Here is a 27,781-nt window from a genome sequence, read left to right as displayed (position 1 = left end):
CCTAAGCTTACAGCTTATGGCCATATTGCTCCAGCATGATCATTCGGGGTGTACATACCGAGACCCCCCTTGGCATATTGGGAACTGGAAACCGAAGGTTGGAATGCCACCGTCTTGGCTATCTTGGCTATGTGCACAGGAGGTCTACACTGTATAGGACTCGTAGGTCGAATGTCGTACGCGGTCATACTGTCATACAAGCGGGAGATCCCCCGGAGTGCCAACTGCCAAGTGCCCAGGTGGAGAACCGTGAAATGGATTGTATGGATGTAATTGAGTTTAGTTTAAGGGGAAACAACCGAAATGAGTCAAATGAGAGGCTGAAAATACACAGTAGGGAAGCAGGGGAAAAGAAGAGTCACACACATACATAGTCGACACAAATCAAATAGCGTCATTGATTGCTCCATCGGCCAAGAATCGGAGACTGGAACCTTTCGATTGCCAAGAGGTGATCCTTTCCTCTAGAGAATCTCATGAATAATGGAATTTCTCCCAAGGTTCCAGAATTCTCTCATTTTCTCAGCTCGGGGAACATAGCCGTTCCAATTATTATTGAGGCTTGAATTCGAAGGAGCTGTTAGAACAGAAAGGAGAGTGTAATAATAATGGCTGGACCTGATTAGCAGGGCCGCCTAGACCTGGTTATGCATAACCACAAGGAGTACGGAGTACATTTAACCAGGAGGGTCCACTCTCTCTGCACATGACACAGTCGAGAGTTCGCCGAGTCTCCCCCGGACTCTTCCTTGATTTTTTATTTTTTCCCCGTGAATATCCGCGTCGCACGTTGCAGATGGAAAAGACGTTGTGACTTCTATTTCCCGAGGGCCCGAGGTAGATCTCCGTCGGAATGACTTACCTAAACCACCCGAATATCGTGCGAGATCGTAAGGGAGTTTTCGTGTCCGGGGAATGTTGGAATAAGAGTTATTGGGGGGGTTTATTTGGGGGGTGAGGGGAGAGATGGGCATTGAAGGCCAAAGGCCCCGCATAGAAGTGATTTTCTAGTTAACAGACTGATAATATTCTCATGTTTTATGCTATCTTTTCTATGTAAATAGGCAAATACTCCCAATCTGGATATTTGATTATTTGATTATGGTATTCTATTTGATCATTTTCCTCCCGGTGTACCGGTGAACCCCCCCGGACAGGTACTGGTTACCTCATTCCTGGAGTCAATCACCGCCCCGGGAAGTGTATCTGTGACAACTGCAGATCGGAGCTTGTGATCCCCCTCTTTATCTACCACCCCTCCCCTCCCCCAATCTACTCTTTCTCTCTCTTTTTTTTTCTTCTCTTCCAATTAAAGTCTTCTTCTCTATTACATCTGAATCCCCGTTGAAAAAAAAGTCATTTGTTATATCAACTAAGTTGCTTTTACTGACAGTGCAATTGCGCTGTGATCTGCCGAAACCGGCCCCAAGAAGTTGGATCCGGAGAGCTCCTCCAGCTTCCTATAGTGAGTCACCGCCCTATCCCGCTATACAGACTGGGCGATAAGCTATAGGAAGAGGAAAACTAACTTCATCCTTGTCCAGAACTCAACATTCCTCTAACCATCTCCCTTATCTCTACACACATCTACCGTCATCATGGCTGCCCCGCACCGCCAACCGGAGGAGGCCATTGACGAGTCCGAGTTCATTGAGGGTCAAATTGAGCACCACCAGGACTCAGTTCACCGTCGTCTGCGGGCCAACTCGACCATCATGCACTTCCAAAAGATCCTAGTTGCCAACCGTGGCGAAATCCCCATCCGTATCTTCCGTACCGCACACGAACTGTCCCTCCAGACAGTCGCAGTCTTCTCTCACGAGGACCGTCTCTCAATGCATCGCCAAAAGGCCGATGAAGCTTACATGATCGGAAGCCGCGGCCAATATACCCCCGTCGGGGCTTACTTGGCTGGTGATGAGATCATCAAGATTGCCAAGGAGCACGGCGTCCACCTGATTCACCCCGGCTACGGTTTCCTGTCCGAGAACGCCGAGTTCGCCCGCAATGTCGAGAAGGCCGGCATTGTGTTCGTCGGTCCTACTGCTGACACTATCGATGCTCTCGGTGACAAGGTTTCTGCTCGCCGCGCAGCCCTCAAGTGCAATGTTCCCGTTGTCCCCGGTACCGAGGGCCCCGTCGAGCGCTTCGAAGACGTCAAGGCCTTCACCGATGAGTATGGCTTCCCCATCATTATCAAGGCTGCCTTTGGTGGTGGTGGTCGTGGTATGCGTGTTGTCCGTGACCAGTCCGAGCTGCGTGACTCCTTCGAGCGTGCTACCTCCGAGGCCCGCACCGCCTTCGGTAACGGTACCGTGTTCGTCGAGCGTTTCCTGGACCAGCCTAAGCACATTGAGGTCCAGCTCCTCGGTGATAACCAGGGCAACGTTGTCCACCTCTTCGAGCGTGATTGCTCCGTTCAGCGTCGCCACCAGAAGGTCGTCGAGATCGCTCCGGCCAAGGACCTGCCTGTCGAGGTCCGTGATAGGATTCTGTCTGATGCCGTGAAATTGGCCAAGTCAGTCCGCTACCGCAACGCCGGTACCGCTGAGTTCCTTGTCTGCGGCAATGAGCACTACTTCATTGAGATCAACCCCCGTATTCAGGTCGAGCACACTATCACCGAGGAGATCACCGGCATTGATATCGTCGCCGCCCAGATCCAGATCGCTGCCGGTGCTACCCTTGAGCAGCTTGGTCTCACCCAGGACCGCATTTCTACCCGCGGCTTCGCCATTCAGTGCCGTATCACTACAGAGGACCCCGCCAAGGGCTTCTCCCCCGATACTGGTAAGATTGAGGTCTACCGTTCCGCTGGTGGTAACGGTGTCCGTCTGGACGGTGGTAACGGCTTTGCGGGTGCCATTATTACTCCCCACTACGACTCCATGTTGGTCAAGTGCACTTGCCGTGGATCGACCTACGAGATCTCCCGCCGCAAGATGCTGCGTGCCCTCGTTGAGTTCCGTATCCGCGGTGTCAAGACCAACATTCCCTTCCTGGCTTCACTCTTGAGCCACCCGACCTTCATCGATGGTAATTGCTGGACCACTTTCATTGATGACACCCCGGAGCTGTTCGCCCTCGTCGGCAGCCAGAACCGTGCCCAGAAGCTGCTGGCTTACCTGGGTGACGTTGCTGTCAACGGCTCCAGCATCAAGGGTCAGATCGGCGAGCCCAAGTTCAAGGGCGAGATCATCCGTCCTACCCTCCTGGATGCTGCTGGCAAGCCCCTCGACGTCTCCAAGCCCTGCACCACTGGTTGGAAGCAGATCCTGGATAGCGAGGGCCCCGAAGCCTTCGCCCGCGCTGTGCGCGCCAACAAGGGCTGCTTGATCATGGACACCACCTGGCGTGATGCCCACCAGTCTTTGCTTGCCACCCGTGTGCGAACTATCGATATGCTCAACATCGCTGCTGAGACCAGCTACGCCTTGAGCAACGCCTACTCCCTCGAGTGCTGGGGTGGAGCCACCTTCGACGTTGCCATGCGTTTCCTCTACGAGGACCCTTGGGACCGTCTCCGCAAGATGCGCAAGGCTGTCCCCAACATTCCCTTCCAGATGCTGCTGCGTGGTGCCAACGGTGTTGCCTACTCTTCCCTCCCCGATAACGCGATCTACCACTTCTGCAAGCAGGCCAAGAAGTACGGTGTGGATATCTTCCGTGTCTTCGATGCCCTCAACGATCTCGACCAGCTCGAGGTTGGTGTCAAGGCTGTTCACGAGGCTGGTGGTGTCGTTGAGGCCACCATGTGCTACAGTGGTGACATGTTGAACCCCAAGAAGAAGTACAGCTTGGAGTACTACATGGGTCTGGTTGACAAGATTGTCCAGATGCGCCCCCACGTTCTTGGAATCAAGGATATGGCCGGTGTTCTCAAGCCCCAGGCTGCCCGCCTGCTTGTTGGTTCCATCCGCAAGCGCTACCCCGACCTCCCTATCCACGTCCACACCCACGACTCCGCCGGTACCGGTGTGGCCTCCATGATCGCCTGTGCCGAGGCTGGCGCCGACGCCGTCGATGCCGCCACCGACAGTCTCTCCGGTATGACCTCGCAGCCCAGCATTGGTGCTCTCCTTGCTTCGCTGCAGGGCACCGATCTTGACCCCGGTCTGGACCTGTCCCACGTCCGCGCTCTCGACAGCTACTGGGCTCAGCTCCGTCTGCTCTACTCTCCGTTCGAGGCTGGTCTGACCGGTCCCGATCCCGAGGTCTACGAGCACGAGATCCCCGGTGGCCAGCTGACCAACCTGATCTTCCAGGCCAGCCAGCTGGGTCTTGGACAGCAGTGGGCCGAGACCAAGAAGGCGTACGAGGTGGCCAACGAGTTGCTGGGCGACATCGTCAAGGTCACTCCCTCCTCCAAGGTCTGCGGTGACTTCGCCTCCTGGATCGTCAGCAACAAGCTGTCCGCCCAGGACGTCCTCGACCGCGCCGATCAATTGGACTTCCCTGGCTCCGTTCTGGAGTTCTTTGAGGGTCTGATGGGTCAGCCATACGGCGGCTTCCCCGAGCCCCTGCGCACCAAGGCGCTGCGCGGTCGCCGCAAGCTCGACAAGCGCCCCGGTCTGTACCTGGAGCCCATGGACCTCGTCAAGATCAAGAACGAGATCCGCGAGAAGTTCGGTTCCGCCACCGAATGCGACGTCGCCAGTTACGCCATGTACCCCAAGGTGTTCGAAGACTACCGCAAGTTCGTGCAGAAGTTCGGTGATCTCTCCGTCCTGCCCACGCGCTACTTCCTGGCCAAGCCCGAGATCGGCGAGGAGTTCCACGTTGAGTTGGAGAAGGGCAAGGTCCTGATCTTGAAGTTGCTTGCTATCGGTCCTCTGTCTGAGCAGACCGGCCAGCGTGAGGTCTTCTACGAGGTCAACGGTGAAGTCCGCCAGGTCAGCGTCGATGACCAGAAGGCTTCTATCGAGAACATTGCTCGCCCCAAGGCCGATATTGGCGACAGCAGCCAGGTCGGCGCTCCCATGAGTGGTGTCGTTGTCGAGATCCGCATTCACGATGGCCACGAGGTCAAGAAGGGTGATCCTATTGCGGTGCTGAGCGCCATGAAGATGGTATGTCGTCCATTCTCCATTTAGAAACGTGAATATTTTGCTAACTCATCACTAGGAAATGGTAATCTCCGCGCCTCACAGCGGAAAGGTGTCCGGCCTCCTAGTCAAGGAGGGCGACTCCGTCGATGGCCAGGACCTGATCTGCAAGATCAGCAAGGCGTAAAAGCATAACGATTCTGTACTACCACGAATTGTGATGCGTGATGTCATTTGAATGTTTTTCTCAGCGGTTTTAGTTTTTTGATGTCTTTCTAGTTTATCTCTGGTTTGGGGGATTCCCTGTTATGGCTTGTTATACACAGTAGTGGATCAACAATGGTCCTTGTTACTTTCTCTTTGGATCGTTAAGTAGAGCAATTCAACCTTCAGTAGACTCTGATCCTCTTCAAATCAATGTCCTACCCACATGCAGTTACCCCAACATCAGAACAATCCAATCGGCAGCTAAATCTATCTCCGAGTGGAGCCCTAATGCCCTCCCCGCAATGGATACACTCCCCTTCTCCAACGATTTGCCGACCAACTCAATGCTCGCCAATAAGACCCAATCGCCTCGTTATCTCGGCTAATTAGCGTCCATGGCGGGATGGGGAGATGCCCATAAGAGCGCCGCGGACTGTCAATCATCCTACTTAAACCCAACACCACCCAAGTGTTTACTTCCATCCATTGTGTTCCTTGGAGAGAATTACCACCATATTCCAAGTCCACTGCCAAACCACACTCCAAGATGAACCAAACTCGCCGCACCCACCTAAAATCCCTCGCCCACCGCGGCACAATCCAAGGCGTAACAATCTCCACTGAAACATCCACCCCAAAAGACCTCTGCCACTACTACGGCGGCGTCCGCTACGGACTCGCTCCCTCCCAGCGCTGGCGCCGCGCCAAACCCCTCCCCGCATCCTTCACCTACGGCAGCGCAGAAGCCCCTGGCCTCTGCGACAGCGGCGCAGGATTATGTCCGCAGCCGGGATTCCTCCATCTCTCACCCGAGAACCCAGATGCCTGGAACGAGGACTGTTTCCAATGTAACATCTGGACGCCCATCGGCGACGAGCCAGAGGGTGGATGGCCAGTTTTTGTCTTCATCCGTGAGTTTCAACCGCCCATTCATTCAATATTTCCTCGCCCCCGCTGATGGTTTTCTCCAGACGGCGGCTGGCTCCAATTCGGCACACCAAACAGCTTCAACGCGGCATCCCTAATCGGCTCAGCCGGCTTCAAAAGCGTAATCGTCATGCCCGCCTACCGCGTCAACCTCTTCGGCTTCCTCTACTCAAGCGAGCTAGCAGCCGATTCCGCAACCGCCAACGAAACAACCGGCAACCACGGCTTCTGGGACCAGCGCCTGGCACTAGAATGGACAAAAGAGAACATCCGCCTCTTCGGCGGCGACCCATCCCGCATAACCATCTCAGGCTACTCCGCCGGCGCAAACTCCGTCTTCCACCAACTAGCCCACGATCTCCGCCAACCGGCCGAAAATGCAATTATCAACCAAGCCGTCATCTGGTCCAATAGCCCAACCGTGCCGCCGAAGAAACCAGCCGAAACACAGACCCAATTCGACGAGCTGCTGACAGCATTAGATATCCCGCTTACCCTGCCAGCTGCAGAGAAGGTATCTCATCTTCGCTCTAAACCGGCCAAACAGCTCCTCGACACAGTGTCCAAAATGCAGCTACACCAATTCCGGCCAACCACGGACGGGGATTTCATCTCGGAAGCGCTGTTCGAATCACTCGATTCCGGCGCTTTCGCTCAGGCATTGCTGGATAGGAATATCCGTGTTATCATCGGCGAATGCGCCGATGAGAGATTCCTATATAGCACCTGGTACCCGCCGAAAGCGGATACCCTCTCCGCTTTGCGGGACAGATTAGTCGCCGATTACCCGGCGCATATCGTCGACGCCGTCGTCGATATGTACTACCCGGGCGGGGAACTGCCGGGTCACTGCAGGGACTGGGGTGTTGATGCTTGGGGGAGGGTTTATGCGGATTTGCAGGTTCATTGTATGCAGCGCGGTTTTGTTGATGCGCTTACCGGTGGTAATAGTGGAGGTGTTGATGCGAAGGGGAATTTGTTCAGGTATCGCATTGAGTGGAGGGCGAAGTGTGTGGATGCGGCGTTGCCGGTTGAGTGGGGGGTTACGCATTCTTCGGATTATCCGGTTTGGTTTTATGGGAATGGGGCTGTGCTTGGGGAGAGGGAGGGGGAGGTTGTTAAAGGGGCTTTCTTGGGGCCGCTGGGGAGGTTTGTGAATCGGGAGAGGGAGTTTGGGTGGGGGGTTGATGGGAGGGGGGTGAGGGTTTTGAGGAAGGATGGAGGTGTTGAAGTTGGAGAGGATGAGGGGTGGGACGAGGGAGTGAGGGTTTGGAAGAGGTTGAGGGAGGTTGATTTGGAGTTTTGTTCTTGAGAGAGAGTTGATTGTGAAGACTTTCTATCAATTGGTGGGCTTGGTGATAGACGCTAGAACCCAAATAGGCTAGTCTGACGCGCCAAGCTTTTCCCCGCATTTTTGGCTAAGCCTACGTCAATGCTCGGCAGGTTGTAGATGTACAAGATGTACGGAGTACGCTGTATTGTATATGAGGGAAGGAGAGTAAGAACAGAAAATAACGCAGAGGTGTATTTTTTACCGATGGTATCTTTCGATCGATCGTAGATGTAAAGTCGGATACGACGTAGATCTGGAAGGGAACTAGACCATTCGATGGGAGCGGAGTAACTCTTACTATTTGCCAATACTTGTAGGTACTTATAATCCTAGTGATTCATCAATGGAATCCAATGTACCCAATACTTGGATGAATACCACGCGACCCTTGTTCTTCATCTCTTATAAGCCAACTTCCCCTCCTTTCAAGTTCCTACTGCTTCTCTTGATTTTAATCCTATCATCACTCTCAAGACAGTGAGAAAACACAGGTACGTTCCATATCCCATGCATCTCCTTAATGCATCCCTTATCCCTTATCCCTTATCCACTCTATATCGACTCATTATCACATTCTCCAATCAAAAAAGGCAACACGAACAATGACGTCGTTGACTCCAATCCCCCAAACGGTTATCTCATCATAATTATCCATAGCTCTTCCTAACCCTTTCTATTCCCATCCTCTGCATCACTGCATCTGCATCTGAATACCTCACTCACATATCCTATTCTTATACTAAACCATTTACAAGAAACACACAACTCGAAACCCCAATATGTCTGACGACAACACCCGCCGCCACTGGCACGGAAGCCCCGGCGACCGTCACGAGCACCTAAACGTCTGGATGAACGGCGGCGCCAAGGCCCGCAGTCCCCGAGCTGCCTGGGCGATGCCGGCCGGGGCCATGGAAACAGGTCGGAGGGTAAGTTAGGTCATTATTTGCCTCTTTGCTTTGGATTCTTGTTTTACTGCATTACAATGTCTCTCTGCCTTTACTATCCCATCATTGCTTTACACCGTGATACTACCACTGCCTCTATCAATCTATACTCTGCTATACTCTGCTATACTCTGCTATACTCTGCTATACCTACCAGACTGCCATACAGTATACTCACATACCAAAATGAAGGCCTCGGACTCCTCCACAACCTCACAGAGCAAACAAGACGAAGCCACATCCCCGCCTATCCCCACAGTCAGTGAGCGCCGCCGCTCGAGTGGCGGCTCCGGCGGCCTGTTCTCGAACCTGCAATCGCAGAAGCGGCTTTCCACGGATCCCGGTATGGCTGGTCGTCGTGCGAGCTGGAATGAACAGGCTGCGAAGGGCGGGTTCTTTGGGAAGTGGTGGGATGAGTATACTCGTGGACCTTCTACGTCCAAGTGATTGATTTCATTCTGTTGATTTGGAATATGGGATTGGATTGGAATTGGGCATTGAGTGAGATGGCATCATGTGAGAAAAGGAAATCACAAAAACAATAATATACGGCGCAGGTGCTATGTACTTTGGATGTTACTTGTATGCTGCTGACTAGTTATGCATGATCTAATTAACTAGTTCGTTTCTTGTTTGGTGATACTGGATTGGTAAAGGTTTGATATACTCATACCCTCATCTGTAGCCATACTGTACCCGGTACTTACGCGTCTTGATAGTCAGAACGGGGACACCCATGAGTCAACGTAGCTTTGATCATAATCGTGGAAACCTCTTCACAACATGAACAGAGTCATATGATGTGGCATAGTCCAAGAGGTTTAAGGTATCCGAAGACCAAATAGGCGTCGGGGCTGTGAGTAACCGCTATTGTTCAAGACTGATGATAATCTAGGCGGCCGAAGTACGGAGTACCCAAGGTGAAATACTCATGTACAATAGCTAGCGCCAGAACTATTATTGACCGGGAGGATGTCCGATGTACCGCTTCAACAGGTACTGTTATATACAAAGCTCAAGGGTAACCTCAAGACAAAAACACTACCCCATAGTCGTCTCCCACCCCTTCTCAATCATGACATCAACCCAGTAAACATCCTCCTGCCCAGCATCCAACCTCCTCCAAACCTCATTCACAAGTTTCAAACACACATGAATCGGTTTCGGCGGCAGAACATGCAAAAACGACGTCAACCGGCCTAGGATGAACTTGCGCGTACGCGAGACTTCAATCGCCTCCATCGATATCGTGGGCGTGGGATTCGGATTTAAAGTCTCGCTATCTCCTTCCGCATAGTTCCCACTGTCCCGAGTGCTTTTTGTACTGAGCTGCGGTATACGCAGCTCGGAGCACGCAGCTACGAGCAGGAAAGGCTGGAGACAGCGGGTGCGAGATTCCAGCGGGACGGTTTTGAGTCTTGAGAGGGTTGTGAGGGCGAATTCGGTGAGCCAGTTGTTAGATAGTGTCTCTATGCTCGCGGTGGTGTTTGATGGGTTTTGGTGAGGGGGATGGCGGTAAATATTGTGTGGAGAGGATGAGGATGAGGAAGAAGCGTTTTGGGTATTCTGTGCTGGACTGGGCTCACCGTATCCGGTGGATAGGTTTACGCCGTCTAGGTCGATGGGGAAGAAATGGTCGCGGGATGAGCCTGTGCTGGTGTATTGAGGCGTTGATGGTTGCGTGGGTAGACGGTTTGCTAGGAGATCTGGGAAAACGCGGTATAGCTGCATCAGGCCGATGCAGCGGTACATCTCTGCCATGGTGAGGAGGTGCCAGACGGGTGTGTCGTCGTCGCCTGGGCTGATGATTTCGGCCTCGCTTGGATGGGCGAGAGCCAAGAGACGCTCTTCTAGTTCGTGGGCTTTCTCGATTGCCAGTTGGGATTGGGTGATGTCTGCCTGCGAGGTGAATTTCCGGGCGTGGATGCGTTTTCGCTCGCGGCGGATGAGGCGGCCGACTTCGTGGACGGTGAATTGGGTGTCGCGGGCGATGCCGGTCCAGGGGTGTGGGACTCGCTGGAGGACGAGGGATTCGTCTGTGGATGGATTCGTTCGGGAGTGGTCGGATAGGAGCATTGTGTCGTTGTCGGCGACGAAGGAAAGGAGCATTTCCCAGTAGATGAGGGCTTCTTCGAAGAAGCGGTAATTGTTGCTGTCGCTCTTGGAGAAGCTGACGCCAGGGTCATGCGCTGATGAGGCGATGGTATTGAGCTGCTTGCGGAGTAGGTTGAAGAATGAAATGCCTAGATCTTTGGGATCGTGCCAGCTAGCTGTTTGGCCGAGCATTAGCAAGGCTAACAAGGACTTGTCGTCAATAACTGCTTCGCAGGTGATGATGTTGACAGCTTCATCGCGCATTCTTCTGCCCATGGGCCCATATTGGGGAAATTCATTGACCAATGTTGCAGCCGCCATGCTTTGCATTGTTCGGCACATTGCCAGTGAAGATCCCCAAAGACGTGAAACAGTCGTGCGGAACGGGTTCATCTGACTGTCGTAGCTGGAGAATAATGCAGCCACTTCTTTGAAATAGTACTCGATCAAAGTCCACGATGGATTATTCAGAGGTCGAGATATCGACATGAAGTCCTGTGGTGCAGGTCGTTCCAACACAGGAGGATACCTGCGAACAATAGCTGAAGGGGAGAAGTCTCGGTATACATTTTCAACTGGCTCCTCATTCGGCGGTGGCCCAAAAAGGGACAGAAAGTTTGGCACATCCAAAGCCGCATCTCCAGACGAATGAAACTCATGTCCAGCCGAATCAAAGTCATTGAACGTGTCTCTCTGTGGGAATGACGAAGCTTCCGCCATTGGAGACGGAGAGCAAAGGTCCGCCAGTTCAGGCAAGGACCCCTGACCCGGATGGTCCCATAGATTGTCACAAGAGGTATCCGGCCCACACAAGGCAAAGTTCGATGTACTTTGCTCATGTGTTGATTCAAAATTAGAGTTGTCCGGGGGCACAGTGTCCTCGACTGAGTTCCCTGACTGAGCAGTCGGGGCGGAGACCGCTGGACCTGGGGTTCTCACACCCGATGGCGATACCGACGCCGGTGCTGATGCGGGAGGACTAGACTGCGCATACTTAGTGACCCAGCGCAGGGGTTTGGTATACCCAGGACAGCGGACTCCTAGGCGGGTGCAGCGACTGCAGTGGGGTTTCTCTTCGCCGCATTTGACCTAATGCATGTTAGTGAGAGTTGACTTTGGCAGGTGAGCCCTGGCCTCTTGGTGGCCCCTTACCCGTTTACTCTTGCATCTCGCACAGCCATTTCGGGATTTCGTAACGCGGCGCATTACTGATCAAGCATAGAGAAGATGAGTATGAGAAGATCCTACATCGGGATCTAGGTTGAGGGGAAACTGTGCGGGGGACGTGGAAATTGGGGTTATCGAGTATCGGGATTAATTTGCCTCTTTGGGTTGAGAGAGGCTTGGCGGATATTCACATGGAGGCGGACTATTAGAATATCGTGGTACCTACGGAGTAGACTATGAACATTTGAGATGCTCATAGAATACAATATGAATCATGAAACGTAAACATATGGTCCCCAAATCCCCCAATATTATGAAAGTGACAGGGATGAGATGACTCAGGCCAGGCCCCGGGACGGTCCCGGCGGGACCCGGGCCGAGTCGGAGATCGTCCGGGGCTGTTGCTTTTGGTCTTTCGACTTCCATGGACACAACAACTCTGGGGCTGGCCCTAAATTATGGCACTTCTACTACGCAGCAAGGTCAGTCCAAGTTCTATACAGTTCATGGCTTGTAGACTCACATCGATATAGGCAATTCCAAGAGGACTCGCTCAGACTTCAAGCATCTCTGCTGTCAGACTAGGGATCCCAGCTAATCGTCTGAGATCGAGTCCTTGTCTCTGTACATATTCGACCAAGAGGCCGTCATTTCAGGAGACACTCCGCGGCAATAACCTTGCCCATAATTTCCACTCAACTGCCATGAAAATGGCGAGCACCGACCTCAAGCAGACGTTGACGCCAACCCTCCTTCAGGAGGTGCACGAGTTGTGGTTCAAGCACCTCAACAGCGAGGAGCTATTCATTCTTCCCGGATGGGCCGAGATGGGGAAGTGGTTTGCTCGCGATGAAGAATTTGACAAAGTCTGCCTGTAAGTAATCATTCTTCTCGTTCCGTCTCACAAAAAACCAACAATCGCCAACAGCACCAACTTCCGGCCTGCATTGGAGACAATCATTGCCTCTGGAGCATCAGCCGCCGATATCATCTCAGCAATAAACCCATCCTCCCCGATGGATTGGCTTAACCTCATCATTCTACTAGACCAAATTCCCCGTAATTGCTACCGGGGAGACGAGTCGAAGGTGGTATTTGGGATCTTCGATCCCCTAGCTGAGGAAATTGCTCTTCAAGCATTCGCACAAGGCATCCCGACCCAGTCGTCGTATTACAGGTATCGCATCGCTTATCGCCATTGGTTCCATATGCCTCTTATGCATTCGGAGAATCTGGCTGTGCACGAGCAAGCCGTCAAGGTGCATGAAGATACAGCGAAAGATATTGAAGAGTTCTTGGCTAGAGATCCGGAATCTTTGAGCGAAGAGGAGAAACCGTGCTACAGGGTTCTGTCTGAGAAGGCGGAGGCACTCAAGGCGTTGTTGAGTGATATAGAGGACTATGAGATCAGGCACAAAGTTATTATTGAGAAGTTTGGCCGGTACCCTCATCGGAATCAACCGTTGGGTAGAGAGTCTACCCCGGAGGAGATTGAGTATCTGAGGAATGGGGGTGAGACATTTGGTTGAGTTTAGCCTGAGCTTGTATATACCATCATTTTCACACTAGATGCTCCCGGTTACAACATCGGTCAGCGGGATAGTCAAGTCGGCATGATACTGTGTAATTTTAGGTACATCAGGGCAGCCCTGCAGGTGGGGACTGACACAAATCACTTACAGGCCGAATCTGTCGATGCGGTCCCACATTCCTGACGGAGCTGGGGAATGCCTGATCCCAAAGTAGTAAGTGAGCACCTGCTCCTTCGCTTTGTAGCAGCTCGCATGAATTCTTTCGTTTTATCTTTTGAGGCTCTGGTGTTCTTTTTGTTGATGTGATCCCAAAACTTAGACGTTATAACCTCGTATACCTAAGTGCAGACCAATCGGCTAAACTAGAAAGGATAGATCTGTCTGGGCAATTCAAAGGACACGCACTTGTTTTGAGTTCACGCTTTCGAATTCCAGGCGTTGTTTGCATTACATACCGAGTGTAGGCCGCACGCAGCACACTCGCTGTAGACAAAGAAATAAAGCCTCCGGAAACTGGTCTCAGCCAGTGGCAGAGCAAGAATCAGGATACACCGTGGCCGTGCACAAAGAACCCCGCTGGGAAATTTGTTTCTCTCTATCTTGTTAATCAAGCTCACACCAAGTCTGTTACAACTAAACAACTGGTGACCTGAGTGCTGTCCTAACTCCTACTGTCGTTCCCTAGAGGCTAGCGCAGTACCTGCCTTCGATAGACCTGACCCAAAAGGCAAAAATGTGCCCTCTGGAGGTCCCAGCCCTGTCTCATTCATCATGATTCTCTCACGCCAATCCTCTATCCGATCGTTCATTGTCTCAGCCCTGCTTGTCTCAGTGATATCGTCCAAATTGCTTCACCTCTTCCAGCATGCCTCTTCTCTCCCCTGGACCCATCTTGCTCTCTATTTCCCGACGTTCTTCATTCTCGAGACTCTTCTTTGTTTAGCCATATGGGGCTTATTGTTTAAACTTACGGGCTTCAAGTCCCTACTGGGCTTGGTATTTGCAGTGGCCATCACGTGAGTACTGCTGTCTCCCTGAGCTGCATAGAGCCATCCAATCAGATCAAGATGTTGACTATACCAGGTTCCTGAGCTTTATTCTCTCTTCATCTCAGATTGGCTTCTGGTTTGTGACTGGCAGCGAGATCCGCTGGGACGCAGCCACAACCGTTAGCAATGATCCCGAAGGGAGAAAATTGATGCTTAGCGGACTGAGATCATTTTTAGGAGCTGCCGCTCTCCTTCTAGTGATATCATGGTTACTCAAATTCTGGACATGCATTCTTATAAGTTACTGGATGTCGGCGCTTTTCAGCGCACATACGACAGAAAAGGAAGACGAAGAAATCGTCTCGGCCGGTCCGCAAAGAAAGTCACAGGTAGCACGACTGACTCAAATCTGGACAGGCTGCGCCGTGGTGGCCATTACAGTGTTGCGCCTGAGTCGACCTCAAGTGCCTTATAACCACATGTCGGGAGCGATCCCTTTCAGCTTCTTCCAAGCCTTAGGGTCGAAACCCGCACAGCTACATCGGAGCGGGGATCAAGCATTTCCACTCGCAAGCCTGATTGATGAGCCATACTGGGAAGGCCCTTATGATCACTTCAAGGGCTGGGCGCCGGGAAAGGCAGATTCCAGCAAGAGCAATCGGCCTGCATGGGCATCGGGGAGTCTACCACCTGGGTTCGAGCGGTGGGCCGAAAAGAAGATTGACGGAGCTAGCAACGGTAATGTCACTGGCGCTCAAAACAGAACTTCCCATAGGAACTTCTACAGCTCCGTGGATGACCCTCTCCGGATTACCAACCTCGACCACGAACTGCTTGAGCCTATAGCTCGGGCTCTCAGGGATCACAGAGTCCCCATTACCCACGTTGTGCTTGTATTGATGGAGAGCGCCCGGAAAGACATATTCCCGTTCAAGGCAGGTTCACACCTGCACGATGAGATACTGTCGTCGTACACTACCCCGGATCACGAAGTACTCCGGAATTTGACCGCCAAGCTATCGAAATTGACACCAAATGCAGAGAAGCTGACGGGCGAAGCAAGTGGTTTCCCACTAAGCAACGATAGCTCTAGCATCTCTGGAGGTGGATGGAACGATCTTACGGAACTGGAAATGGGCGGTATCAATGTCCATGGCGTTCTCACGGGTAGCAGTCTTTCCTTCAAAAGCGCAGTCATAAACTACTGCGGTGCGGGTCCGCTACCGGTGAACTTCATGGACGAGGTCAAAGCTCAGATCTATCAGCCGTGCATCATGCAGATATTCGAATGGTTCAACCAACTCAAGGGGGACTCTACTCAGAATACAGAGCATACCAGGTTTCGGACTGAGCTTGAGCATATGCATGAGCGCAATTGGAGCTCTGTGTTCATGCAGTCTATCACTGGGCTGTATGATGACCAGAATATTCTCAATACGAAGATGGGCTTCAAGCAATCCATCTATCGTGAAAATATCGGCCAGCGTAATGCGAAGTACTATCACAAAGATATGGAGGAGATTAACTACTTCGGGTGAGATATCTTCTTTTCGCTGGCGGCCCAGCACCCTGCTAATACTCTACGAAGGTACCCGGAGTATGAGATACGTCCATACCTGCAAGACGTGGTCAACGCTGCAATCCAGAAGAACGAACGACTGTTCCTATCCCATTTCACGAGCACGACTCATCACCCCTGGGGCACGCCCTCGGACTATCCCAAAGAGCAATACTTTGCAGACGATGGTCTCATGGCAAAGCACGAGGACATGAACAGCTATCTCAATGCAGTGCGATACGTGGATACATGGCTCGGAGACATGATGAAAGTCTTCGACGAAGCCGGCATCGCAAACGAAACATTAACCGTATTCGTGGGAGACCAGTACGTTGCACCTATTTACAATATTCTCCTTCCCAAGCTTACCCCATCTAGCGGCCAGGCATTCTCCGAAGACACCCCCGTCTCCGGCACCTACGAGAATGGACACATCAGTAACTTCCGTATCCCCCTCGTCTTCCACCACCCACTCCTGCCCAAGCTGCAAATCACAGCAAATGCAACGTCAATGTCCATCATCCCGACCATCCTCGACCTACTCGTGAACTCAGGCTCACTGAACGAGCTAGACTCAAACGTAGCGCTAGACCTGATGAATGAGTACGAGGGACAGTCCCTGCTGCGCCCGTACCAAGCTACCCACAACGGCCGACAGGCCTGGAACTTCGGCATCATCAACCCCGGCGGCACAATGCTCAGCGTTGGCTCTGCGGCGGTGCCGTATCGACTTATCTTACCACTCACCGAGGACTTCGAGTACGTGTTCTCGGATCTAGACACTGATCCGGACGAGCTGAATCCGCTGCGGGGGTGGTCTCTTGAGCAGTTGATCGGGCGTGTACAAAGGAATCATGGAGACAAAGCCGGGAAGTGGCTTTCTGAGGCGGAGAAAGTGGGGAAATGGTGGATTGGCGAGCAGAAGCGGTTATGGAATTACCAATAAGAAGACGAATCTCAATCTTGCATTTTTTTAAGTATGTACTAATGCCTAAGAAGAAGAAGAATAGGAAGAAGCCAGGTTGCGTTGCTATTGTTCGTCCTTTCTTTGTGTCCGCCTGAGGCAGAAACTCCCGCCCCACCACCTCTGATTTATATCCGCCGTCTCTCGCGTTGGCATTCAGTCTTTTAAGCGGTCAATTCTCTCCTCGAGTGCAGTTTGTTTGCTCTGTATTTGCACACATAACTCAGTCTCACTCAAAGCCCAGACGTGACAAGTCCCACCCCTTCTCTTAGGTCCTGTCCGCATCTGACCCCGTACCCCACCACGTGATTACATCTCATCAACTATCACCTCCATCTTAAGCTTCTCACTGCAATATCCAGCAAACAATGGGAGAGACAACCTACTCTACCGATCCTGAATGGGCTGATGTTACTCCCATCGAGTTGGATGATGGCTCCAACTCCAGCGTCATGCCGCTGGCTTCCATCGCCTACCCACCCGAGTACCTCGAGGCAACATCGTATCTGCGTGCCGTGATGGCTGCAAACGAGATGTCTGAGCGAGCCTTGAAGTTGACCGAGGCTGTCATTTCAATGAACCCTGCCCATTACACTGTATGGTGAGTTTAGGACGACTGTTTACATCCGATCACATGGGACCATATCTGAACATTTTATATAGGATCTACCGAGCCAAGATCCTGTTCGCACTGAATAAGGATCTAAATGAAGAATTGGACTGGCTGAATGATGTTTCGCTGAAATATCTGAAAAACTATCAAATCTGGTATGTCCATCATTCCAGCAAGAACCACCAAAACAACGGCCATCAAACATGTTTAAACAACAAATCAAATAAGAAATGAGTTGATCCATCAAAACTAACACAACCAGGCACCACCGCCAAGTCCTCCTCTCCTCAAAACCCCACTTCCCAACAATCCCCGCAAAGGAAACAACCTTCCTAATGGAGATGTTCGCCCAAGACTCCAAAAACTACCACGTCTGGACCTACCGCCACTGGCTCGTCCGCCACTTCAAGCTCTGGGACTCACCCCAAGAACTCCAAGACGTAGAATACCTGCTAAAAGCCGACATCCGCAACAACTCCGCCTGGAACCACCGCTACATGCTCCGCTTCGGGCCGCGCGACACCGACAGCCCAGATGCGGGGATGGTGAACGCCGGCGATATCGAGAAAATGCCCTCGGAGAAGGGTCGGTTGACTGTTGTTGATGAGGAGATGGTTGATGCGGAGTTGAAATTTGCGCAGGAGGCTATTTTGCGCGCGCCGGAGAATATGAGTCCGTGGTCGTATGCTAAGGGTGTACTTAGGGCGGCTGGACGGGGGCTGGAGGAGTGGGAGGGGTTTGCGGGAAAGTTTGTTGAAGGAGGGGGTGTTAAGAGTTCGCATGCTGTTGAGTGGTTAGCGTGTGTTGTTGCTGAGAGGGGGGAGAAGGAGGAGGCTGTTAGGTTGTTCGGGATGTTGGAGGAGGTTGATCCTATTCGGAAGAATTATTGGGGGTACCGGATTAAGAGTGTGGAGGCGGCGGCTTGAGGATATTTGCATCAGGTCCAGTTTTTGAGGTATCAGGAATTTATTTGTTTTGAATCGCTGTGTACATTGTATGAGTTTTGAACGAGATCAAAGCAGAGTCTCTATCCGGCTGACAGCGAGAGCAATTAACCGACCCCGGAAATAAGAAAATCGAAAACGAGGAAGCAAAAAGATGTTCGCAACGCAATTAAGGCAGGAAAGGTATCAAAGAGAGCAAAAACCATCTAAAATTATCATCATTCATGCCCATCCCTCGTCCAACATCTTGCGCCATTCACAAGCCATATTAACAGTGACATAGCTTCCACCGCAGACGACAATCACAACCCTGCTCTGCGGGTTGAGATCAGGAACAAGCTGCTGAAGTCTAGAGCGAACCTTCTGGCCAACTTCCGGCTCAAGCTCGGGATCTGTCTCACTATCAGCCGAGATCGACCGGTCATCACCGTAGCCTTCATCCCGGTAGGTGACAGCAGGATCAGCCGAGATCTTGCGCTTTTTGATACTCTGAGCGCCCGAAACCGGGACAGAGCCAGCACCAGCAGCATCGCCGATAGCCGCTTCAATGCAAACGCCACATGCAAGCTCGACGAGTAGTCTTTCATCATTGGCGAGACGCAGCACGCCACGCGCGGCTTCCGCGTCTGAGAGGACAGTGCTGTGCACCTTGATACCCGGCGGCGGGGAAACGGCATACTGGAAGGTGGTTTCCGAGACGCGGACGGCACCGAGCGAGGTAGCCTGGGAAGTGATCTTGGGAAGGGAGACGAGGGAGTTTTTGGCGACAGCTGCCGCTAGCGAATCGGTACCGGCCGTTTCGATGGCGAGGAGGTGGATGGGGGATGGAGTTGAGGAAGAGGGGGGCAAAGTGGCTTGTTTCTGTTGGCGACGCTTTTCGATTCCCATGACAAGGCCGTTGAGGAGGCCACCGCCGCCGACGCTGCAGAGAATGGCATCGAGGGGAAGGGCGCGGTCAGAGTAGGCTTTTTGTTCTTCTGGGGTTGTGGCGGGGGGAAGCTGTGTCTCGAGTTCGTCGATGATGGTGCTGTTTCCTTCCCAGATGGGCTGGTTGTCAAAGGGGTGCAGGGCGATCTTGACGACGTCGTTGTCGTCCCCGTTGCTGGTCTTCATGATGGTTTCCCGCATGTACTCCCCGGCTTCGGAGAATGTCTCGCCGTGCCGGATGACGTCTGCTGCGCCTGCGGCGCGGATCTTGTCGAGCATCAATGGCTTGGTAGCCATAGGTACAACGACTGTGCATGGGTAGCCCAGGCTTTTGGCTGCGCAGACGGCTGCTAGGCCGGCGTTTCCGCCGGATGAGGCGTAGAAGTGCACTCTGCGGCCTTTGTTTTCTGGGTTGCGGAGGTGGGATAGGATCTGGTTGCCCATGGCGCGGGACTTGAAGGAGCCGCTTGGCTGGACATTCTCCAGCTTCAGGAAGATCCTACATCCTGCTGCGCGAGAGAGACAGGCGGACTCGACTAGGGGTGTCTCGATCCAGGGCGTTTTGAGCTGCGGTTGATCGCAGGCGGAAATGTCGATGCTTCCCATATTGATGTGTGTTGAACAACTGGGAGAGGATGAACGTTTCTGTCGCTCTCAAAAGGAGTCTTCCAATTCCAGAAGTATAAAGATAAGGAATCCCAAAATAGTAGTATGTTTGAGTTGAATTTGTTACACGTTGGTCAGGTATGAAATCATGAGAAGAGAGAGAGATAAGGAAGTCTCAGAATGTAAAAGAAATGAGCCGAATAGTCGTAAACACCAAACTCCAATATGGCTATCAAGACATGTTTTGATATACAAAGTGAGCCTCCAGGGCTAGGGCCAAATGGTTTTCCGACGGGAAACTCAGTTTCCCGCCACTGATACTGATCCGCCTGGCATCCCATGGTTCTGGTCCAGGCTTTCCCGTCGATAACCTTGGAGGAAAACCCCCAAAGTCAAGTGGGTCATGACATATTGTTTATGTTATGGTGGCCAAGGTGGAAAACCTGACGTCTCAGCTGTCGACTTGTGGAGGTGTCCCCCCAAAAAAAAACCCTCATGAAGTCTTGCCGCATCTGAGCGGAGATGATGCATATCTTTAGACACACACCGCTGGACTCTTCATGATTGGCTGTCGGTCGGTTCTTCTTATCAAATCGAAAGTCCAAAAGCGGACATATTACTCCTCAGTAAGTAAAGGAGGGAAAAGTATTCCCTTCTTAACGCCTTCACCGTAATCTGGATCTGAACCGTACGCCGTGGCTGCGAATGCTCGTTTGGAGGGGTCCGAGGCATCTACACGAAGCATATCTAGAAGATCATGAGACTTGCCGGGCATGAAAGGTTGCAATAAAATGCCAGCGATCCGCAGCGATTCCGCCACGTTGTAGAGAGTCCGTTGAGGGTTGGGACTTTTCCACGGCTCCGCCGCATGGAAGTATTTGTTAGTCTAGAAAACAAGAAGGTTAGTATTCGCCGGACTCCGTGCGGAGATGATCGTCTCTTACCTTCTCGATTATTATCATAGTCTCCCGCAGTGCCGCGCGGGGGTTCAGGTTCCCCATATGCTCGGCAACCTTGGTCGGGGTCTGCTCCAATAATTCCTGGTGCTCAAGGTCCTCAGGCGTGGCAGACGGGAGCTTATCCGCTCCGGCATCCATAATGTATGAGCGCAAATTGCCACGCGCGCATCCAATTGTGCGCTGAGCAAGGTTCCCGATGCCCCCCTGAAGCAATTTCTTGTAATCTCGGATGATATAGGAATTGTCAAAATCCGCATCATCTGAAAGACCACCCTGATAAGCTAGGAAAAATCGCATTCCGTCGACTCCGAACCGTTCAATGGCGAAAAACGGGTTCACAACATTGCCCGTGGACTTGGACATCTTTTCGCGGTTCATCGTCCAATGTCCGTGCACGAGGACATTCCGGGGTAGGGGAATGTCAAGCGCCATGAGGAATGCAGGCCAATAGACACAGTGGAAGCTGCCAACTGATTAGAATTTGGTGCTGTTGTTGGGAAGATCTCGTGAACGTACCGAACAATATCCTTACCAACTATATGCAGATCAGCAGGCCATACAGATTTGTTGTCCTGGCCTGGCGGGAAAGGATATCCGGCTTTGGTCAGGTAGTTGACCAGCGCATCCAGCCACACGTAGATTGTCTGCGTATCATCACCGGGAACAGGGATACCCCAGGTCAGACGTTCCACTGGCCTGGAAATGGAGAGATCCTGCAGTCCCGTCTCAACGGAGTTGACCACAGCAGCTGTGTACGATGTAGGGGAAATGAACGGATCTTCTCTCTTGTACAACTCAAGTAGGCGATCTTTGAAGGCTGAAAGTCGGAAGTGATAGTTGGTTTCTGAGGTCCACTCTACCTCTTTGCCAGTCTCTATTGAGACCTGTGTGCGGTAAGTAATTGCATTCATTGAATGTTGTCAAATTACTCACCATGCGTTTCCTTCCTGTTGATGGGTCTAGGGAGTTCTGCACTTGCGTCTGTGGATAGAATGTCTCGTCGCTAACCGAGTACCAGCCTTCGTGCTTCGATGCATAGATATACCCTCGATGTTGTAACATTTCCTACTCCTGGTCAGCCATGCGGTATGGTGGAGGGATGGGGTCACCTACCCAGAAATACTGGACGGCATCCCGATGCGCCGGGTCGGTGGTTCTGATGAAATGATCATTGTCGAGGTTTGCAGCCTTCGCTAGGGACTATGCCATGGTAATTGAGTCAGATAGACTTCTGGTGTGACAAGGACCTAGGACCCATACCTCGAACGTTCGGCAGTTCATGTCGCAAAATGCCTGTGTATCCATGCCCGCTTGCTGAGCAGCTTGTTGAATCTGTTCTCGAGATCAGTCGCTGCGATTATGGGTGTAAACAATCCATCCATGACCAGGTACCTTCATTCCATGCTCATCGGTTCCAGTCAATAGTTGAGCATCCGTGTTCCCAAGCAAGACCTGCCACCGTTTCATGATATCGGCGATAACCATGGTATAAAGATGACCGACGTGAGGAGCTAGAAGTAGACGGTATGTTAGTCAACTGTTGCACATATGTAAACTATGAAACTCACCGGCATTGACGTAGAAAATCGGCGTCGTCACATAGTAGGGTTTGCTGGACTTTTGCGGCGTAGTTGCAACTCCGCGCCGGGGAATTGTCCAGCGATGCCTACTGGATGCACAGCTCCATGGCTGCCTCAATCTCGGAAGCTGAAACGCCCTAAATAACGGACGAAGCGGCGTCCTTGTGGTAGCCATTAGGTCGGTGATGAGGATAAAAAGAGCGTCGCATGTTATTCCGCGCGGTGATCTCGGGTGGTCCGAGCTTCTCCGCAAGTCTCGGCCATTTTTTTGCGTCTCGCCGCGTTTACATCGTCATTCCTTTGTTACCTACCTACGCACCCACGGTCCTTTCTTCTTCAACATATTGCGCGCATTTATATATATATATATATAGATTTTCTTCTTCTATTGCTACACTAAGCCACAAATTATTCCATAACTCTCCGCTTCCTTTTCAGCTTGCAATACCGATCACGATGGCTGCAGTCAGCGAGGATACATGGACCAAGGTGTCGACCGAGGGTGAGTTCGAAATATTTTACCAGCCTTTCAGTCAATGTACTGTATCGAGCATTAACTAACCATCTGTCTTTCTCACTCTAGCCACAACTGAGTTCGTGAAAACCTACTACCCAGCTTTGGGCTCGAACCGCCAGTCTCTCGGCTCCTATTACTCCCTCGAGCCCACAACGATCTTGTTCAACGGAAACGGTGTCGTGGATGGTGCTGCTGTTCAGGAGATTTTCATGAACCAAATGTCTCCGGCACACTACGAGGTTCAGTCCTACGACTGTCAGATCATCAACAGAGCATACCCTACCCGTTTGCCAAATGGCGAACTGAAGCCTAAGTCGGAGATGGGGGTCAAAGACATGTCGTTGCTCGTTGTCGTCAGTGGATTCGTTCGCTATGGAGAGGGTCGCGACCAGCCGCAGCGCGGGTTCAGCGAGACCTTTGTGCTGATTCCGAACCCCTCCGCGGAGCGGGCGCGGGGCCGCAAGGATTGGCTTATTCAGAGCCAGAATTTCCGCCTTGTCGTCTGAGCTGCCATGGCGCTATCTGGATGAACGAATTACGAAGAAATGTCAAGCCATCTGGCCACTATGAGTTATGAGCCCTTATCTTCTTCTCACATGGCCCGGTAGTGAATGATCACTACGACCCACCCAGTTATGGGTGAATGACTGGAAAATACGATGCAAGGAAGATATACCAATGGTTGAATTGCTTTGGGAATAGGGAATTAAACGCCAACGAAGAAACGACCTATACGCCGACATCGATGACGGATTATGCCGCAGCGGATGTCTTGCGCGGTATCCGGAGGTTCGCTTTGACTCTTTCGAGCAGTTCTCCACGCGTCGCATTCTCACTTGGCAAAAGACCCCTCTGTTGAATTTGGTCAGCTTGTCATCAATAGAAGGATGTACGGATTAGGCAGTCTTGTTCAAACCAAGTAACTCTCACATACCGCACGAAGCCATCTCTTCATCTCATCCACTGTCCAGTTCTCGGGATCTATCCTTGGTTAGAATGAGCCCAATGACTAGGATTGTTCGCTCTCACCTCCAGTCGGATCTGCCTGCGCGGGAAGAACATCGCTGCCTAGGATAGAATATGCTGCCACTGCAGTGACCATTCCTGCAAATCCTATACACGAATCCTGTTAGAGAAGCTCCTGGGAGTATTTATTGGGCCCAAGTACCTAGGAAGAGATTCTAGCAGGGCATTAGCTATCTTTCATAGATTATAGACGGACATATCGATAGTACCTTGGAGTTCAATGCTTTATCTAAAGCGGTCGGCATCCTGAAGAGATGTGTAATGAATCTTGGGAACTATCGCAAGTAGTAACTCTGTAGGTTACTTGTTTCCAAATAATTCAGGACTTTAAATGAAAAAGATCTGGAAGGACACGATGCAAAAGACAAGTTCCCAAGACGAGTAGTTGTGAACAGTTCGTCAGCACCGCCACACCTCGCCACCCGTGCGGCTACCTTCGAACTACTGCATAGTTGTTTACTCCGCGACTGCTTCAATTACACAGTACTTCAACTGGATACCCCTGTTATCACTCTTTCCCAGGCGATCATGCATACGTATTACGTACATATTGAATCATGAGTAGCCCGTAAGTACTACATAAAGACTGCCCAGGTGCATCTCCAAGTAGAATAACTGTCATTGTTCCAGCACTCGTTCGCACTTCACATCTTTATCCGTCCTATCATTATTGCCTCAGATAACCTCGGGCTACCCTTTCCTGGCTCGGTGAATCGATTCGATGGAGGAAGTCCTTGTGCTCACTACGCTGTCTGGTCTCATTGTGGCGGGAGCTGCCATGATGCGATGGTATGATCGGTTCCTATTAGAGCTTCAAATCCGGCATATACATGCTTTAGCGCATTAGTTCTTATAGACGGTATCAAGTCCGGCTGCAAGTACCAAAAGAATCGTTTACTCCACGGAGTGCGGACCTGGAGATAAGCGAAGCTCAGGCAGCCTGGCAGGATCCGTTTCTCACGTGTCACTTTCACTTCCTGAATCCCAACCTTCCAGCCACATTCTCCCCACTTGCACCAACCACACCTACCCCACAAGCCACCGCAGTTTTCAGCCTGAGGCAGCAGCCGGACAGTCCCGCAGCTGACTAAGCAAGGGCTTTGACAGGCGGAAACCCTAACGTGATCCGCACACATTCACCTTAGAGGCTAGTGTCGACAGTGAGCTTTCTCTTTTGCACCTTGCTTCAAAACACCCGCAACCGTCATTATGCCTGCCGAAGTCTCCGATATCAAGCAGTTCATTGAGATCTGCCGCCGGAAGGATGCCTCCTGTACGTTACGCCGGATTGAAGGAACCCCAGATCAAAGCTCGGAGATGATCATCGATGCTGACTGTTTACGTCTCTAGCCGCGTGCATCAAGAAGAACCGCAAGACCCAGCAGACCAAGTTCAAGGTTCGCTGCACCAAGAACCTCTACACCCTTGTCCTGAAGGACTCCGACAAGGCCGAGAAGCTCAAGCAGAGCCTTCCCCCTGGTACGTTCCGATCGCTGTCCCCGTCTGAGTGGAATATAACATTCGAGGTTGGATGTGAAATGCGATTCAGGACCTGCGCTAACAGTCTGTCTATCAACAGCCCTCACTGTCGTCGATGTCTCCAAGGGCAAGAAGAAGTCCAACTAAATTCGGTAACAATGGATTGAACGGAGGATCGGAGTGTGGCGTGATTGGTTGTTAATGCATGCAAGACCAGCTGTTGGAGGGATACACCACATGGGCTTGGTCCCTCTGCGAGCCGACACGGGGAAGAGCCTGTCGCGCGAAACACGAATTTTGCGTTGGGGGAATTTCTTTGCGCCTTTGAAACCGGCTGCTGTCGTTCACCGGTCAGGCGACTCGCATTTTCTGGACACACTCGAGGATTGCTTTTGTCGAAGCTTCCAGTCCCTACACGAATGAAAAAACAGTTGAAATACCATTATAGGTTTCTCGTCCTCATCGAGGTATCCTACCATTATTCTCATCATGGATGACTTCTCGCAGCTCTGTTCAGCTGTAGAGGCATATATCGAAAAATCGGGCTGCGTAATTCCTCGACAGTCAAGTTCGTACCCATTTTGTCAACCACATTGGCCTTGATCCGACACAAATCGTAGACTGACGGCCTGGAAGACGCTGAAATAATTATGCTTGCCCAGTCTCATGCTAACCGCTGGACTGTGATGCCTCCATTCCTTTGATGGCCCGACGGAAAACAAAGACGATGTATTCTTACCTCTAACATTAGGTTCTTTGATAGCGTTGTGGGCTGACTCGGGCTGACTCGCCGACATGATTCTTTGTTTACCGACTTACATGCTGAAGCTGGCGACATTACCATTCAACACTACCATTGTTACAGACAATTCTTTGCTCTCAAAGAGGCCTTTGTTGCCCTTTGTTCCTCTCGAATCGAAGCAAAATGCCCGTGGCATATTGAAGCTACCTATATAACGCAGCTCGCAACTCGACCAAATTGCAGATTCCCGTCCACCGGTGTCTCCCCGGCCATCGAACCAGGCCAAGAACCCAGACAAGGAAAAAGAAGCCAGAAAGATGTGCCAAACCAGACCCCTGAACCCTGGTCTGGGCACCCTTAGCAAGTTCCCCCCAGAGATCATCTTCAAGATCCTGGACGACATGCTATACAGTGAGCCCAGACTCACCCACAAAACCCTCTGTACCATCTGCCAGTTAACAAAAACTAATAAGACCCTAGAAACCCTCATCAAATATCAATGGATAGGCCAGAAAGCCTATACCTATATCAAGGACAGCGTGAACGCGATCGAGTGGCACCTCGACAGCGATTACGCCTACGATTTCCTAACCCGCCGCGGCGTAGACCAGCAAACCATCATGCCCATAACCGGCCCAGCAGATCTGGGTCCAGATCTCCTAACCAGCATCATTTTCGACGACTGCGTCGACTGTTTCGAGTGGTTCGCCTCCGCCTTGCCTCCAACTCTCATGAACTGCTGCAATGAGGGCGGCTGGACGTTCCTTTCTCTGGCATTACATGCCAGATCTGGCAAGTTACTATATCGGTTCTTCAGTGCGGGTTATCCGTTTGAACCGAGTGATTTTATCGCGGGTTATGCTAACGCTTTAGAGATCGGGCCATCGAATATCGGTGTTGCGGCTTCGTCGAAGGATCATGTTTCTTTCGCTAGAATGTGGAGGAAGCTAAAGGAGGTGTTGAACGGGCGTGGGTTTCAGAGGACTGTTCGGGCGAGAATCTCGAGGCAGGAATTGGCGGCTATTAAGAGTGTTGCGCCGCCGTATTTGCAGAAGATGCTTTATGAGGCTGGGTTGACGGTTTTGCATCCCAGGTCGAGATATAGTCCTTACTACGATGGTAGGCGTAATAGGTAGATTTGTTGCTGCTTTTGCTAATACAACAGTCACGATACTATTGCTATAGTAGTTATTGTCATAGTCAATGGAAAGGTAAGGGTTTTGGCTGCGAGTACAGTTGAGATGAAAGTAGATATGACAACAAATTCCACAATCCACCATAAACCCCAGTCCCTGATTTCTGAATTCTGGCTACTCTCAGTGCCCTGATTATCCCCGTAGATCATTACTCTGCAGGCCACGGCACTTACTTCCCATGCATATACCCTCCGCATTCTTGGCATGTCACAGCTTTCCTTGGCATCAAGCATCTCCCACGGGGTATGAAGAGTTCTATAGGGTCAAATCGTCAGGTCTATATTCCCGTCGGCCCGTCATCCCGGATCATCATCATCCATTGCCGTTCGTGGCTGCAGAAATTAGCCGTGTCGTGGAGGTTGGCGCCGCCCAAGTTTTATCCCTCGCATCTGCATAAATCTGTACCCCGGAGAATATACATCCAGTGGG

General features: G+C 51.6%; 13 protein-coding genes across 13 annotated transcripts; 9 read left to right on the top strand and 4 right to left on the bottom strand.

Moving 5' to 3' along the window:
• Positions 1-1,598: 1,598 nt before the first annotated feature.
• On the top strand, positions 1,599-5,238 carry N7515_001711 (pyruvate carboxylase; the record flags this gene model as incomplete). The annotated part of the gene is made up of 2 exons (XM_056662455.1): positions 1,599-5,069; positions 5,125-5,238. The coding sequence occupies 2 exons, from the start codon at positions 1,599-1,601 to the stop codon at positions 5,230-5,232; spliced, it is 3,579 nt and encodes a 1,192-aa protein (XP_056524568.1). The 3' UTR covers positions 5,233-5,238.
• A 561-nt stretch (positions 5,239-5,799) lies between these two features.
• N7515_001710 (putative carboxylesterase) lies at positions 5,800-7,491 on the top strand (the record flags this gene model as incomplete). The annotated part of the gene is made up of 2 exons (XM_056662454.1): positions 5,800-6,163; positions 6,224-7,491. The coding sequence occupies 2 exons, from the start codon at positions 5,800-5,802 to the stop codon at positions 7,489-7,491; spliced, it is 1,632 nt and encodes a 543-aa protein (XP_056524567.1).
• An 800-nt stretch (positions 7,492-8,291) lies between these two features.
• N7515_001709 (uncharacterized protein) lies at positions 8,292-8,906 on the top strand (the record flags this gene model as incomplete). Its single annotated transcript, XM_056662453.1, has 2 exons — positions 8,292-8,441; positions 8,652-8,906. 2 exons carry the CDS (start codon positions 8,292-8,294, stop codon positions 8,904-8,906), a joined length of 405 nt encoding a protein of 134 aa, XP_056524566.1.
• Positions 8,907-9,500: 594 nt separating this feature from the next.
• N7515_001708 (Zn(II)2Cys6 transcription factor) lies at positions 9,501-11,759 on the bottom strand (the record flags this gene model as incomplete). Its single annotated transcript, XM_056662452.1, has 2 exons — positions 9,501-11,642; positions 11,706-11,759. 2 exons carry the CDS (start codon positions 11,757-11,759, stop codon positions 9,501-9,503), a joined length of 2,196 nt encoding a protein of 731 aa, XP_056524565.1.
• A 671-nt stretch (positions 11,760-12,430) lies between these two features.
• N7515_001707 (DUF924 family protein) lies at positions 12,431-13,249 on the top strand (the record flags this gene model as incomplete). Its single annotated transcript, XM_056662451.1, has 2 exons — positions 12,431-12,594; positions 12,649-13,249. 2 exons carry the CDS (start codon positions 12,431-12,433, stop codon positions 13,247-13,249), a joined length of 765 nt encoding a protein of 254 aa, XP_056524564.1.
• Positions 13,250-14,720: 1,471 nt separating this feature from the next.
• N7515_001706 (uncharacterized protein) lies at positions 14,721-16,745 on the top strand (the record flags this gene model as incomplete). Its single annotated transcript, XM_056662450.1, has 2 exons — positions 14,721-15,775; positions 15,830-16,745. The coding sequence occupies 2 exons, from the start codon at positions 14,721-14,723 to the stop codon at positions 16,743-16,745; spliced, it is 1,971 nt and encodes a 656-aa protein (XP_056524563.1).
• Positions 16,746-17,131: 386 nt separating this feature from the next.
• ramB (bifunctional protein farnesyltransferase/protein geranylgeranyltransferase) lies at positions 17,132-18,302 on the top strand (the record flags this gene model as incomplete). Its single annotated transcript, XM_056662449.1, has 3 exons — positions 17,132-17,364; positions 17,427-17,531; positions 17,639-18,302. 3 exons carry the CDS (start codon positions 17,132-17,134, stop codon positions 18,300-18,302), a joined length of 1,002 nt encoding a protein of 333 aa, XP_056524562.1.
• Positions 18,303-18,542: 240 nt separating this feature from the next.
• N7515_001704 (putative L-serine dehydratase) lies at positions 18,543-19,853 on the bottom strand (the record flags this gene model as incomplete). The annotated part of the gene is made up of 1 exon (XM_056662448.1): positions 18,543-19,853. The coding sequence occupies one exon, from the start codon at positions 19,851-19,853 to the stop codon at positions 18,543-18,545; it is 1,311 nt and encodes a 436-aa protein (XP_056524561.1).
• Positions 19,854-20,469: 616 nt separating this feature from the next.
• On the bottom strand, positions 20,470-22,567 carry N7515_001703 (methionine--tRNA ligase MSM1; the record flags this gene model as incomplete). The annotated part of the gene is made up of 8 exons (XM_056662447.1): positions 20,470-20,739; positions 20,798-21,275; positions 21,329-21,696; positions 21,746-21,877; positions 21,926-22,012; positions 22,073-22,144; positions 22,205-22,323; positions 22,381-22,567. The coding sequence occupies 8 exons, from the start codon at positions 22,565-22,567 to the stop codon at positions 20,470-20,472; spliced, it is 1,713 nt and encodes a 570-aa protein (XP_056524560.1).
• Positions 22,568-22,848: 281 nt separating this feature from the next.
• N7515_001702 (putative nuclear transport factor 2 domain protein) lies at positions 22,849-23,415 on the top strand (the record flags this gene model as incomplete). Its single annotated transcript, XM_056662446.1, has 2 exons — positions 22,849-22,894; positions 22,976-23,415. 2 exons carry the CDS (start codon positions 22,849-22,851, stop codon positions 23,413-23,415), a joined length of 486 nt encoding a protein of 161 aa, XP_056524559.1.
• Positions 23,416-23,662: 247 nt separating this feature from the next.
• On the bottom strand, positions 23,663-24,180 carry N7515_001701 (Ish1 domain-containing protein; the record flags this gene model as incomplete). Its single annotated transcript, XM_056662445.1, has 4 exons — positions 23,663-23,761; positions 23,844-23,890; positions 23,939-24,035; positions 24,145-24,180. The coding sequence occupies 4 exons, from the start codon at positions 24,178-24,180 to the stop codon at positions 23,663-23,665; spliced, it is 279 nt and encodes a 92-aa protein (XP_056524558.1).
• Positions 24,181-25,144: 964 nt separating this feature from the next.
• Positions 25,145-25,561, top strand: N7515_001700 (60S ribosomal protein eL38; the record flags this gene model as incomplete). The annotated part of the gene is made up of 3 exons (XM_056662444.1): positions 25,145-25,208; positions 25,286-25,414; positions 25,515-25,561. The coding sequence occupies 3 exons, from the start codon at positions 25,145-25,147 to the stop codon at positions 25,559-25,561; spliced, it is 240 nt and encodes a 79-aa protein (XP_056524557.1).
• Positions 25,562-26,473: 912 nt separating this feature from the next.
• N7515_001699 (uncharacterized protein) lies at positions 26,474-27,292 on the top strand (the record flags this gene model as incomplete). The annotated part of the gene is made up of 1 exon (XM_056662443.1): positions 26,474-27,292. The coding sequence occupies one exon, from the start codon at positions 26,474-26,476 to the stop codon at positions 27,290-27,292; it is 819 nt and encodes a 272-aa protein (XP_056524556.1).
• Between the last annotated feature and the right edge of the window lie 489 nt (positions 27,293-27,781).

This window comes from Penicillium bovifimosum, assembly GCF_028826915.1.
Source record: "Penicillium bovifimosum strain IBT 22155 chromosome Unknown utg000002l_segment0_segment0, whole genome shotgun sequence".
NCBI lineage: Eukaryota > Fungi > Ascomycota > Eurotiomycetes > Eurotiales > Aspergillaceae > Penicillium > Penicillium bovifimosum.
This window is presented reverse-complemented; position numbering and strand designations above follow the sequence as displayed.